Genomic DNA, 25271 nt, shown 5'->3' on the forward strand with positions numbered 1-25271 from the left:
ACACTTCGGATCTCATTTAAGAGCTGACATTAAGTTTTGAAGAAAACCAAGTAGAGGTGAGGAGGGAGCAGGGCAGTGCAAAGGTTGGGAGGTGGGCAACAGGTCAAGTTCAAGGAACAGCAACTAAGCCACTCTGGCTGGACTACGGAGAATGTGGCTGTAATGTGGTTAAGGAAACTAGGAAGGTTACATCTTACTTATGAGACACAGTAAGTCTGAATTACAAGTGCGTCTGAAATCTCTCATGACAATTTTGAGAGACAAGATACAGAGATCGGAGCCAAATGACAGTTGTTAGAAATGGCTGAACATCCAACCCAAAGAGTCATCAAAAACATTAAGGGGCGATGTTAAGTTTGGAGGGAGGTCTCTGGGGGAATGGTTCAAGGATCAGTCTATGTTTGGCCCTAATATTCTTTATTAATGACTTGGATAAAATTATAGATGGCATGCTCATGAAACCTAGAAATGATAAAAAGCTGGGGGGAAATAACTAACTGTTCAAACCAGGATCAAAAATGAAAAAAGTCCAAATGGCATTGAAAGATGAGCCAAAATCTCATCATGATAAATATACAGTCCTACACTTATGAAGAATTTTTTTCCAAGGAGTCACCTAGACATTTTAATGTTAAACTAAGACTATGCATTGTAGGGTTGAGTAGAAATTGGTCAGAACAGCTTACTGAATTCTTTCCAACAGAAGTTGACACGAATATTGGTACCACCAAGGAAAAGTACAAGGGTTGGGATGAAGAAGATCTAAGCTGCCACTGGCTGAATCCATCAAAAAGTGAAGGAAAAACAACTTATCAGACCAGTAAACTGTGAGCAACAAAAATCCGAGTGAGTTGATATAATCTGATTATGGTTATCACAGGAGGAGACAGGTTGAGGTTGTTGAGTGACTACGGCAGGGAGAGGATGGAAACATATATTGCCTCTTCTTGGCATGACGTGTTGCTTGAGATGTACATCTAAGCTTGGGAAAAGGGAGGCAAGGCACATGTTATCTTTGAGAAAAAGCCTGGTATCAATTAACATGGAAATAAGAGAAACATGAGGAAAGATCAAGGATGAAGAAACTGTTAACAACAGAAGGGGAAAAGGAGAATTCCAAAGAATACCAGGGAAGAGAGAAGTTGAAATAGATAGGGATAAATATGAGGAGATAAAGGAAAACGACCTTTGAGGAGGAAGGTTTTAGATACTGAAAAAAGGGACAGCAATTTGCTAGCTATTAGGCAGGGGGAAAGTACCGCCCCCTACTTTGGCGGTCAGTGTGAAAGCTGATATGAAAACCCTCTAGATACTTACCTACTAAAATGGGAGAAGGGTAAAAACAAGCTTATAATTAGTGAAGTCATGAAGGTGGCAGCAGCTTCCTGTAGCTCTCATCTTCCAGATGAGGCGCATTTCTTGCAGAACCCATTAGCCCATAAGCTTTAACACATGAGGGGATTGGAGTACCACCACTTCAAAATCCCCCCATCACTAGGTACTTAACAATTGAAATCACCTTTTATTTTTTAACATATGCAATACATAGCCATTTTTTTTAAAACACCGAGTTGAACTCATTTCGCAAATAAGTAGTGAGATGAATTTCCCCCCAAATGGGAATACTGATCAGAAAAGGATTACCACACCATCTGGGTTAAGTGTCTTGTTTAATTATGAAAAGCTTAACAACCTTTAACTAGTTCACACTTCTGCCAAATAAGCACAAGCTGCTTGCTGGTTAGTGAGTGGGCCTCCAGTGAGCAAAAAACACTCAAGCTTGACAGCATTCAGAAAGACACATCCAATTTAGGAAGGCCTATCTGCTACATACTGCAGAGCTAGTCTTAATCTACACCAGTAGCTCTCTACTTTTTCACCGAGGAGCTGGAAAAAAAACATCCGTGAAGAAAAACCATTCAAAACATTTACCTCGATTAGCCTTTTGCCTGTTTCAAGCTCATGAATAAAGATAACACTTTGTTAATTCTATTGTGGAAAACTTTTGCAAGTGGTTTTATTTACAATGCCAACGTTCCTTAAAGGGCAAGTCAGATAGCAAGAAACTAAAGTTTAAAGCTGGACAATAACTAGACAAACTGCTTTACAAAATAAGAAAAGGAAAGCCAAAAATGCTACTTTCCATACAGAACCCACACAGTTTCAGTTTTATTCAGACCAAAGTAAAAAGACTTTTGATTATACTGGTTAAAACAGCCATAGGATTAGACTCTAGACTCAAAAAACACTACACATGCAATGGGAACGATCAATATCCTGCTAATACAACGGATTTGCTGCTGCATTTGTCTAATATTAACAATTATAAACAGAGCAGTGCAACTAGTTATTTGGAACAATCCTTACAGTGTTACAGTGTCAACAGGCACAAAACTTCACTTTTCTTCACACCACTGGTTCTCTTTGCGTACCTAAAATAAAAAAAACATTTTCATTTATAAAAACAAGCGATTAAGAGAATACTATTATTTACATAAACCACTACACAAGTAATCTGAGTTTCTTCAGAAACTTTTCTTAGAAGCTTGAAATGATTCCTTTTTATTTACTTTAAAATGAAATGTGAAGGAAAAGAAAAATTTTATAGATCAGAAAACTGGGGGGGTAGCAAGTGAGGGTTTTAGAGTGACAGGGCCAGGATATTAAAAACTTTGGTTTGGGGCTCAAGAGTCTTTCCTCTCCTGCTGCAGGAGGGTAAAAAGAAAATAAAACTAGAAAGTTAAACAGGAGTCAAATACTGATAGGTCCTAAGCCTGAAGTTAAAGTTTATAGATAGCCATCTAAGAGATGACATTTCAGGTTTTGCTATTTTAATTTTTTCCATTTAAAATAGCTTTTGAATTAACTTGAAATGGATGGAACATTCAAATTGTTTTGTCACAGGCCCTTAATCAGTAACGGTATCAATAAACTCTATTCTACAACCTTCTGTATATACATTATCTTAAACAAAGTAATCTAGCAATCATGAAGTACCAAATATCTGTAAATCCTGTCTGAAAAGACCAATGTGTTTATATTAAATATAAATATGGTTAGGAAAAATTTTATTCATAAATCCTGAAAAGTTTACAAACCAAGCTAACTAGTAATGTCATATTAACCCAATCTAGAATGGCTAGTTAGTCTAATTTTTTCCCCAAGAAAAATTATTATATAAGCTGCATTTAAGAAAGATCAACATATCAATCTAGAGTAAAAGTTCTTAATTTAGATGCTGTGAATATTTTTTGCTTCCTTTATTTTTAAAGTTATTTCTTCTCTCTACCACCACTGAAAACGAAAAACAAAACCCTTTTAACTTAAACTATGCATACTCAAGCAAAGCAAATTTTCATGTGTGTATATATATATATATATATATATATATATATATACATATGAAAAGATGCCTATTTTCATTTGGAATTTTTAATCCATCATACTTCAAGTCATGAGGCAAATTAACATTCACTCCTGGTCCCCTGGAATTATGTTGATCAAAGCTCATTAAGTCTTTCAAAATTGTTCAGTTACAACATTGTTCATATAAATTGTACTCCTGGCTTGGCTTCCTTTGAAATCCTACATATTTTATTTTATGCATTTTAAAATAATTCTTTTGAGAAGGGATCCACAGGCTTTAGACTATCAAAGGGAATCCATGACACAAAAAGTTTAAGAAAAACCTCAAGACAGTGTGAATTTTTAAATAATTTCATCATGGAAGATGAAGGAGAAACAAAGTTAACAACATTAAGAGCCAAGGAACACAGTGAATTGAGCACCAGCCCTGGAGTCAGGAGGACCTGAGTTCAAATCTGACCTCAGACACTTAACACAAAAAACTAGCCATGTGACCTTGGGCAAGTCACTTAACCCCAAATTGCCCTCCAAAAAAATAAAAAAGAGTCAAGGAACAGAATTCTCTAAAATCTAACAAGGAGCAGATTACATTTTTATATTATGTTGGCTTCAAGGTTTACAAAGTGCTTTTTATATTTCTCCTGCATTCACAATAGCATTTTAAAACAGGTACTTAATAAAATACTAAAGTGAAATATGTAAAATATCACCTCTACTTTAAGAGCAATACAGTAATAAAAAAAAAAAAAAAGGGAAACCCAGAACTGAGTTCAAATTCGATTTTGGACACTCGACACTCTTACTAGCCTAGTGTGACTTTGGGCAAATCACTTAACCCCAATTGACCTCCAAAAAAAAAAAGAAAAAAAAAATAGAGATTAATAAGAAAAAGACACAAAATTTTGGGGCGGCTAGGTGGCACAGTGAGAGCATCAGCCCTAGAGTCAGGAGGACCCGAGTTCGAATCCAGCCTCAGACACTTAACACTACTAGCCCTGTGACCTTGGACAAGTCACTTAACCCCAATTGCCCTGCCTTCTTCCCTCAAAAAAAAAAAAAAAAAAAGGGGGGGGGGGGGGGGGGAGGGTAGGGGAAATCCAATGACCTAGGTTGAAATCCTACCTCTCTTCCACTTACTATAAGTATGACCTAGAGCAAATGTCTCTGTACCTCAGTTTCCTCAAAGGTATGATGGAGGTTGTGCTATATGACCCTCTAAGGTTGCTTCCAGCTCTAAGTCTATGATCCTAAGATTAAGTTATAATAAATGACAATTTGGAACACTAATATACACAAATTTATAACTTTCCAGAAAGTCTTTCATAAAGTGAGATGGATAACATGTCATACACATACATAAGGTGAGAAAGACAGCTCTACATAATGTGCGTGTCTTAAGATTACTTCAAAAACACTGGGGTGGCTAGGTGGCACAGTGAGTAAAACACCAGCCCTGGTGTCAGGAGGACTCGAGTTCGGTTCTGGCGTCAGACACTTAACACCCACACAAAAAAAACTAGCCATGTAACCTTGGGCAAGTTACTTCAAGTTACTTAACCCCAACTGCCCTCCAAAAGGCAATAAATTAATTAATTAATTTAATTTAATTTTAAAAATACCATATTATTTTATTTTTAAAAAATTTATAGAATACCTGGGCTTCTTCCTCTTCAGTAAAGTCATTCTTGATATTGAATGTTTTGCGAATCTCTTCTGGAGTTTTCCCCTTGATCATATTTGCAACAGTCTTGCATGTAACATCAAGCAAACCTTTAATGTCTAAGTAGTTTGCAGCCTGCAAATGAGATTTTTTTTTTCCTTAAATATAATCCTCATAATAAAACAACCATTTTAAACACTGTGTCGTGTCTTCTGGAATTTAAGGATCTCATGAAATGTCAACAGCCACTAAGGGCTAACTTCAGACATTTTATAAGAAAAATTTTACTGCAGAATTTTATTAATATTTTTAAAAAGTTTCTTTAAAATCCATTTAAGTCACATATATTATTTTAAATAAACTACTTACTTATTTGAAATTAAAATGAGACCTTGTGGTATTGTGTTGACCAAGAAAACCCAAACCAAAAAAGTTTAATAAATGAGTGTATTTAACCATACAGATTCCTGACTTGTGATGATTTTCTGTAATACAAAGCCCCACACGTACCCACATACCAGAATAAGTTCAAAAAGGGTTCCTTGGTCAACTTTCAGGAATTCTTGGTCCCAAACAGGAATATCATCTGTTCTCTTCTCCTTGTTCTCATCATCCTCAGGAGGAGGAGGATCATCCTTGTGGTGGGTGCACCACTGAATTACCTAAATACAAAAACAACAGTTTGCACAAGACCAAGGGGCTTAATTAAATATTTGACAATTATCAAATTTAGAGCTCATTTTGGGGGGGTTGGGAAGGCAGGGCAAATGGGGTAAAGTGACTTGCCAAGGTCACACAGCTAGTAAGTGTTAAGTGTCTGAGGTCAGAGAGCGCTCATTTTCATAGTAATATCTGAAAAGATGAATTTTTCCAAAATTGAAATGAAACCAAATTTGACTTAATTGAAGAATTAAAACAGCAAAGATGCCAATGAAAATGGAATAGGCTACTATACTTTCAGATCATTGACATTATTTTTCATCTGTAAATTAAAGCCCAAGCCACCTAACAAAATGTTTACTGTAATTTATAAATGCCAGTTCAATAAAAATTTTCTATCAGCCATCTAAGAAAACTCCCAAATCCTACAAAGTACATAAGTTACAATGCTTATGAACTTGAAAACTGGCATTTGATGATGCAAACTGAAGATTTTTTATTTTAAAAGAATTTGAGGTAGGGGCGACTAGGTGGCACAGTGAATAGAGCACTGGCCCTGAAGTCAGGAGGACCTGAGTTCAAATCTAGCCTCAGACATTTAACACCTACTAGCGTGTGATCTTGTGCAAGTCACTTAACCCCAATTACCCTCCAAAAAAAAAAAAAAGAACCTGAGCAAAACCTCCCTAGAAAGTCACATTCTCCACTACTTCAAGTATGATATGGAGCTCATTAAGGCTACTTTACTAGCAGTCTGAATAATATGGCAGGTTCTACAAACTGGAAAGGCTAAAAAACATGGTTCTGATAGAACAGTGTGTTGGCAGTCCAAGTATTGATATATTTTAAGTTAACAGCTCTGCCCAGGTTTTTGGCCACAGCAGGAATATGGCCCTCGATACTATTCAGCCCCTTTTGCTCCCACATCAAAACCAGATTCTCTCCCACCCCATCCCATCAAGTTGTCAAGTTTTCCTCCCTTTTCTCAGCCAAACTCCTAGGAAAAGTTTCCTTTCCTCTCATTTCTCAACCCTTTCCAATTTCTATCACTCAACTGAAAACAATGACTGGTTTTTTTTGATAATTTTTTCTCAGTCTTCATTCCTTTTCAATCCATCTGCTGCATTTGACCCTGGTCACCTTTTCCTCCCACTCTGGGTTTTCATAACACACCGCTACTCTCTCCTGGTTATCCTAAAGAAAAGCTAATTTCTGCTAAATCCTCTTTGCTGGCTTCATCATCCATATCCCAAAACCCTACCTCTGAATGTTTCCCAAATTCTAACCTGGGCCCTTCTCTTTCCATGACTTCATCACAGTTAGTTAGATCCACAGAACCCAATTACTGACTGAACTTTAGTGCTGAATCATTAATCAAATTCAACATGTCAAACAATTCATCTTCTCCCTCACCCCCCAAACAACGCTCCCCTCCCTATTTTTCTTGAAAACACCACACCTTCAGTCTCCAAGATGTTTCCTCAGCATTATTCTCAACTCCCCATCACTGTCCTTTCACCCCACACATCCAAATCAGTTTCCAAATCTTGCCTGCCATTTCTACCTCTACATTATCTTTTGTCACATTCAATTTCCTTAGAGAAAAGACCATTCTTATATTCACTTTTTTTAGTTCAGGGTCTTATCACTTCTTGCCTGGATTACAGCTTGTACTTGGGACTCCTAGAATTGTATCTTCCTACTCCAATCTACTCCTCCAGACCAGTGCTGCCAAAGAGATTTTCCTAATAGATCCAATCATGTAAATTCCCTGGCACAAAGGTTCCCTGATAGCCTTCTAGATCAAATATAAAATTCTACTTAGTTTTTAAAAATCCTTCACAACTTGGCACCAGCCATATTTCTGTTCTCAGTCAACATATTATTTATTCCCCTAGGGAGCACAGTGGATATAAAGCACTGTGCCTGGAGTCAGAAAGACCAAATTTCAAATCTGAACCTCAAGAGTCTTCTGGGCTGTATGACCCTAGGGCAAGTCATTTATCCTTGAGTCTTCCCTCAAGTTTTCTCAGCTATAAAATGGGAATAATAACAGCACCATTCCTCCTGGGATGATTGTAAGGATCGAGGGAACTATGAGTAAAGCACTTAGCACGGTGCCAACCACTTCCCTTCCTACACCATGATCCTGCCAACTGGCCTTTTTCCTGTTTCTCACACGTGATTCCACCTCCCATTCTGCGCCCCATTACCTATAATGTACTCCCCCCACTCCGTACCTCTATGTGAGAAAACTGCTATCTTCAAGACACAGCTCAAACATCATCACCTAAACATAAAACCTTTCCTGATCTCAACTGCTCACTACAGTCAGTTTACCCATACCACAGCCAAAAAACTTACTCCATCCCAAACTACTCTGTATTTTATATTTACTTTGTGTATACCCACATACATCACTTCCAACAGAAGTTAAGCTCCTTGCTAGGATTGTTTTATTCGTTGTATATTCTCAGTACCTACCCCCCCACAGTGCTGACACATAGTAAGTACTTAATATAATGCTAAATTTATTATTAATTGTGGGGGTAGAGCTAGCACACAGAGGATGCTAAAAAACCTGAGTTGTCCAACAATTAGAACTCCACAAATCTCTTATAAAAGACCCAAGGCCAGTAGTTGGGTGTCAGCACTTACACATATCCAAGGTAAGTCATTATTTTCCCAAAAGACTTTGGGAAAAGACTTTATCCTTGCAAAATCATCCTTTTAAAATAAAATTTTACCCTCAAATCAAGAAACAAGTTAGTTTGAGATTTTACATATGATTTTATATATATATTACACACACATACACAAAAATGTACACAGACTGCCCTGCATCATGGCAAATTCACTCATACTTTGAAACATTTAATTCATTACTGACAAAATGGAAATGAACAAGGTACTAAAATGAACCATGACAAGGTATTAAAAGAACAGAAGGCTCTAAGCACACTGGACAGATCCTATGCTGTTCAAAACCTGAAAAGAATTACATACAGGATGAGAATTAATGGAAGAAAGGGTAAAGGGTTGTGATCTGGCTTAACAAAATTCCTAAAGATATTAAAATCCTACATTTAGAGCTTAATTTTTAAAAATTAAACTAGGCATATAAAGACAAAACCATCCCTGTCCTCAAAGAGTTTATAGTATTTGTGGGAAGAGAACAGATACACTTAGAAAATGCAATGCATAAGAGGGAGGTGGGAAATTGGGAAAGAATCTTTACAACCTATGTCTCTGACAAAGGACTCATTTCTAAAATATACAGAGAATTGAATCAAATCTATAAGAATACAAGTCATTCCCCAATTGATAAATTGTCAAAGGATATGAACAGGCAGTTTTCAGAGAAAGAAATCTATAAGCAAATGAAGAAATGCTCTAAATCACTATTAAGTCAAAACAACTCTGAGGTACCACATCTCACCAGTCAGATTGGCCAAGATGACAAAACAGGAAAATGACAAATGCTGGAGAGGATGTGGGCAAATTGGAACACTAATTCATTGCTGGTGGAGTTGTGAACTGATCCAGCCTTTCTGGAGAGCAATCTGGAACTATGCCCAAAGGGCTATATGTAATCTCATATCCTTTGACCCAGCAATACCACTTCTAGGGTTATATCCCAAAGAGATCATAGAAGTGTGAGGAAGACCCATATGTACAAAAATGTTTATAGCAGCTCCTTTTGTGGTAGCAAAGAATTGGAAATTAAGGGGGTGCCCATCAATTGGGGAATGGCTGAACAAGTTGTGGTATATGCATGTTATGGAATACTATTGTGCTATAAGAAACGAGGAGCAAATGGTCTTCATGTTTACCTGGAGAGGCTTATACGAACTGACGCTGAGTGAGAGGAGTAGAACCAGGAGAAATTTGTACACAATTACAGACACAACGTATGTGTGATGACCAACTTTGATAGACTGGACTCTTCTCAGCAATGCAGTGATATAAGTCAATCCCAAAAGACTCATGATGGAGAGAAATGTGTGAATCCAAAGAAAGAACTGAGTTTATATCCACATGGAAGCAAAATACCTGATCTTTTTCCTTTTCTTGTTTGGTTTTATGTCCTCTTTACCACTTTTCATTCCATCTGATATAATCCATCTTTATAACCGGACTAATGTACATTGTGAAAGTATTTACAGATCCTATACTTGACTGTATGCCACCATGGCGGGGGGGGGGGGGGCGACAAAATGTGAAACTCAAGCAATAGTGTAATTGAATCTTGTAAACTAAAAGTAAACAAATTAATAAAAAATATAAAATAAAATTTTTGTATCTATATTAATGAGGGAGATTGGTCTACAATTTTCTTTCTGTTTTATCTTTCTGATTTAGGTATGAGTACCATATCTGTGTCATAAAAAGAATATGGTAGGATTCCTTCACTAATTTTCCCAAATAGTTTGTAGTGTTAGAATCAAACATTCTTTAAATGTTAGATAGAATTCACTAGTAAATCCATCAGGCCCTGGAGATTTTTTCCTAGAGAGTTCACTGATGACTTGTTGAATTTATTTTTCTGAGATGGGGTTAAGTAATTTACTTCCTCTTCAGTTAATTTGGGCAACCTATATTTTTGTAGTCATCCATTTCACTAAGATTGTCAAATTTATGTGCATACAACTGGGCAAAATAACTCCTAATTATTGTTTTAATTTCCTCTTCATTGGTGATAGGTTCACCCTTTTCATTTTTGATACTCATAATTTGTTTTTTTTTTATCATATTGAGTAAGGGTCTATCAATTTTATTGATTTTTTCATAAAAAAGCTCTTAGTTTATTAATTTGATAGTTTTCTTAATTTCAATTTTATTAATCTCTCCTTTCATTTTCAGTATTTCTAATTTAGTATTTAATTAGGGATTTTCAATTTGTTTTTTCTTTCCTAGCTTCTTCAATTGCATGCCCAATTCATTTACCTCTCTTTTCTCTAATTTATTCATATATGCACTCAGGGATATAAAACTTCCCCTCAATTATCATTCTCCTGAATGAAGTTACTGTTTCTATGATTTCTTGTTTGATCCACTCATTCTTTAGGATTGTTTAGTTTCCAATTAGTTTTTAGTCTGTCTTTCCATGGCCTTTTATTGCATCATGATCTGAGAATGATGTGTTTATTATTTCTGCCTTTCTGCACTGAGGTTATGTCCTAGTACATGGTCAATTTTTGTGTATGTGCCATGTACCACTAAGAAGGTATATTCCTTTTTATCCCCATTCAGTTTTCTCCAGAGATCTGTCATATCCTCTCTAAAATTCTATTCGCCTCCTTAACTTCTTTCTTGTTTATTTTGAGGTTGGATTTGTCAAGCTCAGAGAGGGGTAGATTAAGGTCTCCCACTAGTATAGCTTTGCTATCTATTTCTTCCTCTAATTCCCTTACCTTCTCCTCTAGGAATTTGGATGCTATACCACTTGGCGCACATATATTAAGTAATGATATTGCTTTATTCTTTGATGGTACCTTTTAACAGGATATAGTTTCCTTCCTTATCTCTTTTAATAAGGTCAATTTTTGCTTTTACTTTATCTGCTTTTTTTACTTTAGCTGAGGCATGATATAGTTTACTCTAGCCTTTTGCCTTTACCCTGTGTGTATCCCTCTGTTTCAGATGTGTTTCTTGTAAACAGCATATTGTAGGATTATGATTTCTAATTCATTCTGCTCTGTCTCCGTTTTATGGGAGAGTTCATTCCATTCACATTCAGTTATGATTATCTGTTTCTTTCCCTCCATCCTATTCCCTCCCCTGTTAATGCTCATATTTTTCCCCCCTTCTCCCTTCCCCTCCTTAAGTTTTTCTTTTCACCACCACCTCTCTCAGTATTCCCTTATCAGCCCCCCTTACTTCTTCCCTCTCTACTAAGCGCACCCCCTTTCATAGTCCTTTCCCCCTCCTACTGCCTGTACAATATTTTTATACTTAATGAAGTATGTTATTTCTTTTTCGCACCAAGAGTGACAGGAACAAATCTCATGCAAAGCTCCTCTCCCTCCCATATTTCCCTCTAATATGAGGTTTCGTGTCTCTTCTCCATAGAGTCCTGTGCTTAACTGGTTGTTATTCCCTCCTTGCACCAGAACCAATGAGGGACAAGCTCATCTCCCTCCCTTCTTTTCCTCTGCTATATTGTTTCTATGCCTCTTTGTGTGGCATAATTTACCTTTTCTACTTCATTCATTCTTCTTCTTCCATTGCAGCCCCTTTGTAGCCCTTAATAAGATTTTTTTTTATCGTCATTTTGTGTAATTTATACTCATACCCTCTACTTGTCTATAAACAGTTTGCTCTTATTAAATAACGGTGGGTGTGTGTGTGTGTGTGTGTGTGTGTGTGTGTGTGTTTTCCTTGTTTACCTTTCTATGTCACTGTTGCACCTCGTAATTGGAGGTTGAATTTTCCATTGAGTTCTGGCTTTTTTATCAGGAAGGTCTCGAACTCTGTTAAATCGTTGAATGACCATCTCTTTGCCTGGAAGAATATGCTCAGTCTCTCTGGGTATGTGATCCTTGGTTGTAGCCTGACTTCTTTTGCCTTCCGGAAAATTGAATTCCACTGCCTCCGATCTTTCAGTGTAAAGGCTGCCAAATCCTGTGCAATCCTCACTGTGGTTCCTTGATATTCGAATTGTTTCTTTCTGGCCACTTATTTTCTCTTTTACCTGGTAGTTCTTGAGTTTGACCACACTATTTCGAGGACTTTTCAATTTGGGATCTCTTTCAGCAGGTGTCCAGTGGATTCTCTCGATTTCTATTTTACCCTCAGGTTCTCGTATCTCAGGGAAGGATTCCTTAATAAGCTCTTGGCAAATGTTGTGCAGGCTCATTTTTTTCATCATGATTTTCTGGTAGGTCTATGATTCTCAGGTTCTCTCTCCTGGATCTGTTTTCCAAGTCAGTTATTTTCCCATTGAGATATTTTAACTCTTTTTCTAATTTTTCATTCTTGTTGTTTTGACTCATTCTTGGTTCCTCATAGAGTTGTTTCAATTTGGTTGATTCTAGTTTTTAGCAAATCATTTTCCATGATTAGTTTTTGGAGCTCCTTTTCCATATCATACACTTTTCTTTTTAAGGAGCTGTTTTCTTCATTATAACTTTTTCTAATTCTGCAATTTTGATTTTAAAAGAATTATTAATTTTGTCTTCTATCTCTCTGATTAGGTTTTCAATGTTCCTTTTGAGCTCATCTAGGAGAGCTTTCTGTGCTTGGGATCATGTTTCAGCTGTGGGTGTGGAGTCCACATTGTCTCCCTCTGAGAATAGCAGGACTCCAGAGTCTTTGTAGTCTGCTTTCTACCCATTTTGAGGCAGGGCCCTAGCCACGCCCTTCCTCTAGAGATCCCAAGCCTTTATTGTGGAGAGTTTTGCCCTGGGGCAATAATTACTATATTTTTAGGGTCAGAGGGTTGATTTGGAGCAGGTGGGGTTCACTCTGCCATCCTGGTCTTTGGAGGTCCTGATAGGGGCTTTTTTTTTTTTTTTTAATTTCTGGGCTATGAAGTGGTTGAGGGTTTTGCCCTGGAGCAATAACTTACTATGTTGGGGTTTTTTTTTTCTGGATGGGGGGGGGGGGTTGGAGCAGGCTGGGTTCACTCTGCCATCCTGATCCTTGAAGGTCCAGATAGGGTTTTTTTTTTTTTTTAATTTCTGGGCTATGGAGTGGTAGTGCCAGAAGTAATTGCTCTCCTGTACAGGGGCCCAGCATTTGGTTCTTACCTTGCTCTTTTCAGTCTCAGCCCTTTGGGGAAAGCCTGGTACTGGCCCTTGTGGTTGGTCAGGCCTCCTCCTGGCCTACCCTTCGCACTCACTTCCCAGCCTGCCCCTGTGAGCGGCGCTGTCACTTTCAGGCCAGTCCCTGGCTATTACCTTCTTTTTTTTTTTTGGAGGGGGAAGGTAGGGTAATTGGGGTTAAGTGACTCGCCCAAGGTCACAATGCTAGTTTTTTTTTGTGCGTGTTAAGTGTCTGAGGCCAGATTTGAACTCAGGTCCTCCTGACTCCATTCACTGTGCTCTATTCACTGCACCACCTAGCAGCCCTAAAATTATTATTTTTAAAATGATGCAAATGGAGGTTGTGTGTTATTACTCTGAGAATCCACCTTAATATCCTGGGTTCTATATTTTGAAGATTGGTCTTGATTTGCGATTTCTTTTTAGTGTGGGCAAATGACTGAGCTATTAGAGAATGTGGTATAAAAGGAAATCCTTGTTCAAATCAGAGGATGTGGGTTTGAAGCCTGGGTCTACCCTTTATTATCTGTGTGAACTTGTGCTATTCAATTCACCTCTGTGGGACTAGATGACCTCCAAGGTCCTTCCAGCTGTAAATCTCTGTCCCTCTTGACTTGACCTCTTAATTCATACTCAAGTCCCTCAGGAACAGGGCAAGTCCATATTTCTCTCAGTTTCTAAATTACTCCATGAGAAAAAAAGTCAATCATTTCGGAAGAGGTGATATCACTGTCGGACCTTCATAATTTTCTTTCTAAAGGATCGCTCGAAATCCTAAATTTTACTTTTCTTCCCAGAACACTGCAGAGAAATTCATGAGCATCTTTGGCCCAGGAGTAGTTCGTTTCCACATTATGGATATTCCCAAATTCTTTGGTATTCCTCAAGCAGGATATTTTGGGCCCAGTACTTATCTCAGAGTATTATGATGGTTATAAGAAGACAGCCCTACTGTCTTTGGACAGTAGGCCATTGGAATTTAGGTTTGTCATCTATAAAGATACCTTTATACATCTTACACAGTAGCCTAACTTTCCTTGTAAAAAAAAAAAAAAAGACTTGGGGTTGGAGGGAGGGGTGTGATGTCTCTGCAAAACCGAAGAGAGATTTAATGGATTTCAAAATCAGTGAATAGGCTCAGGTAATCAGTCTGTAATTACCAATTATTTATGTGCATGTGACCTTATAGTTGGCTTTGGGGATGGAGGGCAGAGATTTGTGAGAAAGAGGTAACTGTCACAGACTCCAACTAACTTACAATCAGAGGCAAATTGGTAGACATTTAACAACAAGATCTCTGAAAAGAAAAAAAAACAAGTGGGAAAACCTTTTAAGTTTAATCTGCATTACAAACATTATCTCCATCACTTTCTTAGGTCTAAACAATTAACATAACAGATTTCTGAGATGCAAATGCTCACACTGAAAATTTAACAATCCTCAGGAGCAAAGCTGGCTCCAGAATGACCCTGCCTGAGTAGGATGGCAAAAGATACATGAATGAAACAGAAATGCAAAGTAGTCAATGCTGAAGAGCTCACTTGTTGAAGTGTAGCCACTTGGAGAAAGAAGAGATCCTTGAGGGTTAGAGGTTGCAAGGGAAGCCTTGAGAAGGATGGCACCATTGTTGAGCCTGCAGGGTTGGTAGAATATTTTTTTTTAAGTTCTGACCTTCTGTTTCTGCAACATGGTAATTTCTTCTTTAATAGACCTGATGCCATGTTGAATGCTTCCTTGGAACAAAAACATTTAAGAAAGTCTACTGACATAGATTGTGTCTACGACTATGTGTAGAACATGTTCCTCCCCTTCTGTAGGCCTTAGTTCTCAACTCTGAGAAGGAAGGCATGTTTTGCTCTCCCTTTTCCAGGACTGTTCATATGATTCATCAGGATCTGGTGTTGTCCGTGTTTACATTATCGTAGGCATTGTGCACGTTGTTTCCTTGATTCTTCTTTCTTCATTCTCTGCCCTTTCATCTAAGTTTTCATGTTACTCAGAATTCCTCATAATCATCATTTCTATGCAGCAACAATCACATCACATTCACATACTCTAATTCATACAGCTAGTCTTCTTATTTATGGATGCTCATTTTCACTCCATAAAGAGCGCTATTATAAATATTTCATTTTATATAGGATCTTTCTGCCATTGATCTCTTAAGGGTATATGCCCAGTGGAGACTTTGCTGATATAGCAAAAGATATATATATATATATATATATACATATATATATATATATATAATTTAGTGATTCTTCACATGTAACTCCAAGTTTCCAAAATGATTCGGTCAATTCATAGCTCTGTACTTGTCTTCCTGAAGACCCTCAAATATTGACTGTTTATATTTTTTAAATCATTTTTGCCCATTTGGTGTATGTGAGGATTTATTTCACTTAGAATTTCTCTTGTTAGTGATTTGGGGGCAATATTTTTCTATGGCTATTGATAACTGCATTTCTTCTTTTGAAAACTATTTCCTTTGAACATTTATCTACTATTGGGGAATGAGTCTTGTCTTGTTATCTTTGTGCCAGTTCTCTGTATACCTTGAATTTTGTAGAACTTAGATTTAATATTATTGTTGGGAACCCATTTATGAAGTATCTGTTTATTTCCGAACCAGTGGTAACTGGTTATGTGGTAGGCTCTCTCAGCAGTGCTGTGGAAAGAGATTCATTTCCCTAGGATTGTAGAGACTCTAGATCGCCATGCAGCCTAGACCTTGAGACATGAAGCCAAAGGGCTCCCATCTTCATAAATGAAAGCCAAGTTTCTCTGTCCATTTGGCTTCTTCCACTGAAGCTTATAACTTAGCTTTTGTTCCCCACTGATTTTTTTTTAATAATGTCTGGCCTGTAGCCGTGCTAATAGTCTCCATCTGTGCCCCTCACTGATTCCACTGAAACCCCCATATTCTGTCCTGCCCCCAAGCCTCTGTGCTTTATGGAAAACTGAGCTTTGGATGTACTACTGTTAATACTAAATTTGACTTTGAGATTTTATTCTGTCAATCAAGTTGTGTGACCTCAGTCCTCTTTCATCTTGTCCTCTTTGACCAGATCATTTCTAAGGTACTTTCCATTTGTAAGTCAGAAACCAATGACCACGGCTTCCTCCCATTGGGACTGGCCAATTCTAATTGACTGAGGCCCTCCTACAAGAAGATTTTGCTTCATATATTTGTGGCTTAAGTTACCAAAATACATCCATGTGATCTTAACAGAGACATATTATGTTCTTTTTGTATTCCCACCCTAGACTGGGGCTATAGGACATTTGCAGTGTGTTCTGCAGAAAATTCAATCTCATTCCATAAAGTGGCCAAATCTGTTTGGTATCAGGGGCCTTTGAGAGCAGGGAGGACTATTGTTAGATGTAGATGAAGAACTACAATTCAGTCGTAAGTAATTTTTTAAAGACTGAGTGGGGGAAGGAGTTGGAATCCTTATGGCAATTACAGAATTACAGGGTCATGGATTTTTTTAACTGGAAGGTTACAAAGAGGGAACTATTCCAATTTTCTTATCTGACAGACAAGAAAACTTAGGCCAAAAGAAAAATTAAGTGATTGTCTAAGGTCACACAATAGGTAGCAAAGTCAGGATTTGATCCCAGGACCTGAGAGAGTTTCACGGGGGCTTTGGTATCCAGAGTTATGGTACTGAACATAGTTTTGGTGATGGTGGCAAAATGTCAAGTTATAGACATCATGAATGCAGATTGCCGGATTATATAATGGGCTTTCGCACATTCTCTGTTCTCAGGCTAAGTAATAAAATGATGATCCATATTAACCAGTTGCTTTTTTTTACCTTTGTTGTTGTCATTTAAAAATATTTCAGTTGTTTTTTTCCCATTGGGAATGAATGGTCTTTCTCCATTCAATCCTGGATATTGGGCACTTTGATATCATAGGACCATGAAAATAGAATCATAGGATCACAGGAGTTTAGAGGTAGAAGAGACTTCACATAACATCCAGCTCACTGCTCTCATTTCATTAAAAGAGAATGGAGGTTTAGAGAAGTAAAGGGATTTACACAAGGTCACATAGCTGGTAATTAGGAGAATTAGGAAATTGAACCCAGGTCTTCTGAATAATGCACCCTTCCCATGATACCATATAGTCATGGGACACATGAAAATTTATTAGGAAACTGGAACTTGGGTATCTCCAGATAGGGTAGCAGCACTCTAAGTGTGCTCATTGTGTTGATGTTGTGGTGGTGATCTTGCTTAGATACCTTGAGTAGGGAAAGGCAGTAAATTGACATTTCTGATTGGTTTTGTAAGCACACCAAATCCTCAACTCCTGCTTTCTCCCTTAGGGTTTTGGCTTTAGTTCTTACCAACATCTGACAAATTCTGGTGCTTGGAAAGCCTTCCCATCCTTACTATGGTTCTGTACTTAGTCAAAACTAAGCAGGATCATTTGTAATCGACCCTGACAAGATTCAGTAGGCAAGCCCAGAGAATACTTGGCCTAGTATTTCCAGTCTTGATACTATGGGAAGAAGTTGATTAGAGTAGCTGATTCCTGATAGTAACAGGTACTTTTCCCCCAAGGAGCTCTGAACAGTCTCAGTCCCAGACATTGCTCCTAGATGTGGCCTAGTAAAACTCACAACAATCCTTCCTGGAAATTAAACAGTGCCATAGATCATCTGATTAAGAGCGCTGCTTATGGAATAGAGGAGCTCAGCAGTTTACATCTGGGAAACAGTCCTGCATAGCAGTACACTGTGTATACAGCAGCCAAGGCCTTGGGATGTGGGACTATGTTAGTATTTTTCATTTTTCTCCCCTTGAAGTTTAGAAACAATAGAGACAGATTATAGGCAAACCCTAAGCCCAGTACCTACCAACATAAGCCATTTTGCCCGTTTCTGCTCAAGAGTGACTTACTTCATATGACAATTTAAAAAGTAACTTCTTAAGATCTCCTTTGCTTCTCATCCCTCTGAGTTTATATCTGCAACTCTAAGAAGAACTCTGAGTTTATATCCAGATGGAAGCAAAATACCTGATCTTTTTCCTTTTCTTGTTTGGTTTTATGTCCTCTTTACCATTTTTCATTCCATCTGATACAATCCGTCTTTATAACCTGACTAATGTACATTGTGAAAGTATTTACAGATCCTATACTTGACTATAAGCTGCCATGGGGGGGAGGGGAGGGAGGGAGATAAAATATGAAACTCAAGGAATTGTGAAATTGAATCCTGTAAACTAAAAGTAAGCAAACAAATTAATTTTTAAAAAAAGGTTAACAACCCTCAGAAGTTCAGAGGATATTAATCCAAACTTCTTTTTATCAAATGAAAAAAAGTAGTCAAGAGATAAAATGTGCCCAAAGTTACACAAATATTAGGTGGCAAGAGTTGAGATCTGAATAAATCTGTCTTCAAGGATCTATTAAAGACACCAGAAAAATAATTCTACCAGAAACCTAACTCTTGCCAAGCCCCACCTTTGTAAATGGACAACCACTACTGCTGGTGGTTACCTGGAGTGATTAACAGGACTTACCTTTTTTAATATTGCTGCATTAACATTTGGTAGAGGAACTGGATCGTCGTCCCCTTCATCATCCATTCCCAGATCTAAAAAAAAAAAATTCACAGTGTTTTAAAACTTAAGCTCCTCTTTATTTGAGATTTATAGAAGCAACTGTAATGCAGTCCAAAACACTGAAGACTAAAATATGCTCTTCTTAATCTGAGAAAACAAAAATTCAAGGGCACTTTTTCCAAAAAAATTTTCCATCAAGTCTTAAGGACATTAAAGACATTTCTTATAAAATGTTCTATAACTACTTCTTATGGTAAGCCAATCAGTTTTTTCTCACATGACCACAAAAACTCTCTGGTTAAGTTATAGTTAACCATATATTTTCCCAATTCCCAGACGCTGTGGTACCAAAATTAGAAACAAATAAAATTTTATGCCAGAATTTTCAAACAAGTCTGAATTTTTTTAAGTTTCATTCCTTTTATGTTCATAGCAGGTGATAAAGAGCTAAAGCTCTTTATCTATGCTACCACAGCTAAAAAGATGAGGTATGAATTGAATTCCTTAAACTTTTTTCTTTATTTGGATTAGGAAATATACAGAATACATGGTGATTAAACAAAGAGTCACTTGTTTTAAAATAAACATTTGGGGTTTTTTGTTTCTAAAAGTTACAAAACCACTTTTTTTGACAGCAAAGTTAATTTCATGATTATGAAAGACACCATTCCTCTAGCATTTATAAACTCAAGTACTTTCTCTGTCCAGAATTAGTTAGAAATTCAAGTATCTGCATTATGTAATTAGTGCTTTTAAATCAGAAAGTAAAAAATAAGCTCATCAAGTGACAGAATAGTTCTTTTAAGCTATTTAATTTCAAGAACTTTGCAAATCACCTGAATACTCTCAGTTATCACACCCTAGACACGAACTTGATCACTCCAAAATACACATGCCAAGATTTTCTCTGATTGTTCTAAGTGATTCCATTTTCTAAGTTATATAAAACCCACAATCAGTATGTTAAGTGTAAAAGTTTGACCAAGGAAAGAAATAATAAATCTTTAGTTTCACAGACTGGCCATCCTCAATCTGAATTCCACCTAATTCATTAACATGAAACTAAGATAAAGTCATCTCCAATCCTTGAAGAATTCTGTCGCTAAGAGAGAACAGAACCACCTGACCGTTGCTAAGCCCTAACTAAAGTGGTTCATTCACTTCAGTAACAAGATGCCAAGGAAAAACAAGTTTTAAAAAGACATATCCTCTTACATTGGCAAAAGCTACTGCAGAGCAGCACACAACGACGGGCTTTATTAAAAGTGTTGCAGGCAGTGACTAAGACAAAATCAAGCATGCTTTATTCTCTACCAAAGCAACCATGCAGGCACCAAACAAGTTTAAAGTATTTGTATGTCTATCTCCTAACGCCCAACCGCGCTCACCATTCTTGACCCGCTGGTTGACTTTCACACTAGGGCAAAAAATTAGACTCTTCATTAATTACAATACTCAAAATTTAGCTTAGCCATTTATTATTTTTGCACATGTTAAAAGTGTCCAAGGCACAGGCTTCACAAGAGCTTACTAAGGAAAAAAAATAAAAAATCAAAGTACTATATCATAACAAGGCAGAATAATCCATATATAAAGGGTAAAGCCATATGGCGCTGCCAGATTCAATGGGGGGTGGAGAGGAGGTGTTGGGGCCGAAAGGGGAAAGATTGTTAAGGGATTAATAAAAAAAAAAAATGAGCTTGCTTCCCACAAGAGAACCAGTTAGTATCTTTATTTCTTTTAGTTTAAAGATATTTTTCCCCCAAAATTGTTCATCAATTTAAAATATAATACTGATAGTGACTATATGTCAATATAGGAGAATTTAATTTGTACTGGTTACTGTTTTAGATCAGTCCTTCCAAGAATTCAAAACTTAATTAAGTTTAACACAAAAAACATATTTCTAAAAAATTACCTTTTAATTTTTATAGATTTGTATTATGTATTTTAATACATAATTTGTATGTATTGTATATTTATTTGAAAGGCAGACATCAGTTCAAACCTACACTGACGCATGCTCAAATTCTGACTCTTAATATCCCTGATTTTCCTTTAAAGCGCAAAGCAGCAGGTCTTAAGGTCCTCTCTCTGCCAGCCCAGCTGCTGCTGGCTCCACCCCCACCCCACCCTGTGAGCAGCGCTCTGCGTGTGCCTGTACACGGTTTCTACATCATGTGCTACAGACTCCTGAAAGGCAGGGACGGGTTCACGTTTGTCTTTTCATCCCCTGCTTACTGACCTCCAGAGTACCTGGCAGGTGCTTTAAATGCTTTTAATTATAATTGGTGTTTCTTCTAAGTCATTCTTATCAAACTGTCCTTAAAACTCCCACGTCTTTGATGTCATACAACCCTCGACTATGAGCTGATTATTACACAGCACAAAGTTTGTCCGATTTCCATTTTACAGACGGAAATCATGATGATTAAAAGTAGGATTTCCATTTCATAAACAAGAGAACAGACTCCGTGAGAAGTGACTTAAGTGTCCATGGTAACAAAGTTAGTGTCAAAGAAAGGATCTAGACACAGATCACTGACTTTCAATTCAATGAAAGACAAAGAAAGTCTTCTCTATTCAACTTCTGGATGGAAAAATAGAAGCCTTACCTTCCAACATGGTCTTGATAGTTACAGACTGTTTTGCAATTTCAACATCAACTTCAAATATCTCTCCATCAGAACTCTGCAACTTAATTGAAGGCATCTAAAACATAAATTAATTATTCATCATGGTGAGAATGGGATTAACATCACCCCTGACTTAAAATAACCACGTAAGCAGAATCCATTTTAAGACAACTGTTAGGGTCCCAAACTAGCCCAACAAAAAAACACGTTTAGAAACTATTTTTAAATAGGATGCAAAACAACCTAAAGATCACTTTTCCTAGTGAACAACTAAACGTCTGTGAAGATACTCTTACAGAAACCTTTTCCTTTATCTGTTGATTCTCTACTACTGCCAGATCATCAACAAAACCCTACCCACATCTGTTGAAAAAACTTCCAGACAAACTTGTAATTTCCCATGAGTCTTGCCAATGAAAATAGGTTTTGAACAGATAAGAACCACGTATGTTTATTTAACATATGTTCCAATTGCAGTACCACAAACCTGAATGAAGAAGCCAAGGGTAAAATGAAATTGATAGCTTTTAACACCTTAAATTTCACCCCAGACTTGCCTTAACAATATAGCAATTTTAGCAAGCAGGTGCCATTTTTTCACATGAGAAACTCAGGTATTTGAGTCATTGAAAATTTAAAAATAACCTTATTTCCAAGGAACTTTATTTGAGTTATCTCCACAAAGCAAGTTTGTTATCAAAGACCCAAAAGAAAAAAAAATAATGAAGCACTGGTATATAACTATCAAGAATTTATGCTTATGTCATTATTACTTGCTGGAAGCCTTAGCCCTTGCACAAAATCCATTTTTTTAAATAAAATTTTATTCTGAAGTAAGAGTCAAGAACTCTAGTAATTCTGAGACACAGAAACAAATAACATGCTCTTCAAACATACTTTAAAAATATCTGTGCATATCTGATGAATGTATAAGCATTACTGGGACTCTACTTTTTGTTTTATTTCCCCAAAATACTTTCACCTCCCCAACAACTATGGCTTTCCCTTATAAGCAAGGGGAAATAGCTAATTTTAGGTTTGACCCTATCAACCACCTCTCTTCCCCAAACCGAGCCCCAATTAAATTCAGTAGCTCCCTATTTCCATGAACAAATTAAATCCTCAGTTTAACATCTAAAGCTCTTCATAACTTGACCCTTTTTTTACTTCCCAGTTACTCTCCTCCCTCCATGAACCTACAAAGCCAGGTATACTTGCTTACTTGTTGCAAATTCCTTGCACACAGGATGTCACTGAGTTAATCTCAGTTAAATTGCACTTTAGTGTTATCATTTACATTGGTGTGTATGTGTTTTGGTTCTGCTACTTTTTACACAAGAGGTTCATATCCAAAACTTACTCTGGGATTCATTCTCTGAAAAAGATTCTAGTCTTAAATTAGAAAAAAAAAATTTTTAAGCATCTATGAAGCTTTACATTAAATGAAAATAATATGTGAAACTTAAAATGTATATTGTAGACTTCATTAAATGTACTGCACATTTTACAATCATTGGAAAAAATGTTATAGCTGATTCAAACTGGGGAAAAATAAGCTCTAAAACTAAATGTTGGAGTTGAAAATGAAAGAAAGGACTTGATGACCCAGTTCCTCTACACCAAATGTTAATGCAGTGAAAAAAATTTTTTAAGTAACAGGAAAACAGCAATATATAATATTTGTATAGAAAAAAATGCACATTTTGAAAAGATTCCATTCCTGACGTAAAAGTAGATGTCTGGAGGATCAATTCAGCGTACCAAAGCTGTCTTGTTCATCCTCACATCAAACAATATACCAAATTGACTGAAACCAGCCCTGCCCAGTGGAACTGAGCCCAGTTGCAGCAGATTTACAAATACCAACAACTTCCAAATTCCAGAGACTCCACTGGCTTAATTAAACTAGGCTATTTTAGAATAGCTGCCTACCCAAAAGAGAGCTTGCATATTGCGTATAACAAGTGACATTAAGAATTCTGTGGCTCAAGATGTCATGGACTACAATGAGCCTGACATCTCATAAGAATGTTTATGTAAGTTCCCTCATCTGTCCAAGACCAAAAAAGTCATTAGCAAAATTTGCTTGGTCACAAACTTGGACCGTTATCGGGTTACTCTGGGACCTTTGGGATCTTCCTAAACAGCACTGAAGGCTGTTCGTCTAGAATTCGAAGCAATTTCGTAATCAGACCTGGAAAAAACATCTCCACACACGGCACTGCCTTGTCCCCCCAAAAACCCTGTTTCCAGAGCAGACCCTCAGAAAACTTGCCACAAAAAGCAGCACAGAGTGAGGCTCTTAGTCTACCAATACGGTTTGTTCCATTTGTTCCTTTCCTGGTGGGATCGGTATGGCTTCTAGTACGTGCCTGGGCCTTAACATTCCTAACACTTCCAATTTAAATTGCAAAATTGTTTAGGACAATCCTGCTCACGAGTTTTGCTGAAAAGCCTCATTAAAAGGCAGAACAAATTTGACTCCTGGACTTGCTTCTTTCTTCGCCGCCTTCAAAGGGATGGGCCGCCCACGGAACGTGAGAGCCCAGCGTCTAACGCTTCGCCAGCCGGGGCCCGCAGACGGAGCTCCGAAGGGTCCCAGCCACTGAGCTTGCCCAGAGCCAAGCCGCCTGCACCCCCCCCCCCGGCTGCGCTCATCTGGGGCCGCCCGGCCCTCGCCCAGTCACCCAGTCACCGGGGGCGGCCCCCGCTGCGGGCCTTTCGAGAAGCGGGGCTCCGGAGAGCGCGGCCGTCCCGCTGTTTTTACAGCCAAAGCAAACACGCGCAAATGTTTTGGAGCCCAGCGGGACCCTTTCTACGGGGGCCTGCGGCGCCCCCCCCCCCCCCCCAGAAAGGGTTGGGCTGGGCTGGGCAGCTGAGACGCCCCCCCCGACGAAAAAAAAAAACCCCCCCCGGCCGGGGCGGGGGGCGGGGGGGGCGGCCGCCCCGGAGAAGAGACACCCCCCCAGGGGGGCGAAACGGGGGGGGGGGGGGGGGGGGGGGGGGGGGGGGCTGGCCGAGCTCCGAAGCGAGCGGCCGAGGCCTAGGCCGCCGCCGCGCAGCAGCAACCGGGCGGCGCCCCGCGGCTCCCCCTCCACCCTGCCTCCCCGAGCGCCAAGGCCACTTACGGTTCCGGATCCCCGGGGGCCCCGGCGGGCAAGCTGGCGGAGCCGAGAAGACCGGGTGGTCTCAGGGGCGGACCGCGAGGACAGAACGAGCCCGAGGCGGCGCGCGGCAGCAAGACCACTACAGAAGCAGCGCCCGAGGTGGCGGCCTTTATAAGGGCGGACGGAGCGGCGCCACGCACCCGGGGCTGTGACGTCACAGAGCACGCTGGGCTGTCCGAGGACATTGCCTGACGGGAACAAACAAATCCCAACAGTAAGAAAGGGGCCTTCTCTAGCCTCCCCGCGACTGCGCGCGCAGGGAGCTGTTTTCATTTCCGCCCTTCGGCCAATGGCGCGGCTCAGAGGTTGTGGGGGCGGGGTCCTTCAGGCGCAGGCTGTCTTAAGCAGAACGCTCCGGCGCTCGGGAAGTCCACTGAGTGTCTACAGCATTTCTGGGCGGCGAGCCGCTCCTGTTGCCATTTGAATAATTAGAGGG

The 25271-nt window shown here is 38.6% G+C and overlaps 1 protein-coding gene across 1 annotated transcript; it reads right to left on the reverse strand.

Moving 5' to 3' along the window:
• Positions 1-1653: 1653 nt before the first annotated feature.
• SKP1 (S-phase kinase associated protein 1) lies at positions 1654-24953 on the reverse strand. The gene is made up of 6 exons (XM_069091836.1): positions 24797-24953; positions 21648-21744; positions 18991-19064; positions 5545-5688; positions 5021-5161; positions 1654-2432 (listed from the first exon to the last, which is right to left on the reverse strand). The coding sequence occupies exons 2-6, from the start codon at positions 21742-21744 to the stop codon at positions 2397-2399; spliced, it is 492 nt and encodes a 163-aa protein (XP_068947937.1). The 5' UTR covers positions 24797-24953; the 3' UTR covers positions 1654-2396.
• Between the last annotated feature and the right edge of the window lie 318 nt (positions 24954-25271).

The sequence above is a fragment of the Petaurus breviceps genome, unplaced genomic scaffold (assembly GCF_028583685.1).
Source record: "Petaurus breviceps papuanus isolate PSGF00001 unplaced genomic scaffold, PetGlider_PUasm1.0 189, whole genome shotgun sequence".
NCBI classification, from domain to species: Eukaryota; Metazoa; Chordata; class Mammalia; order Diprotodontia; family Petauridae; genus Petaurus; species Petaurus breviceps.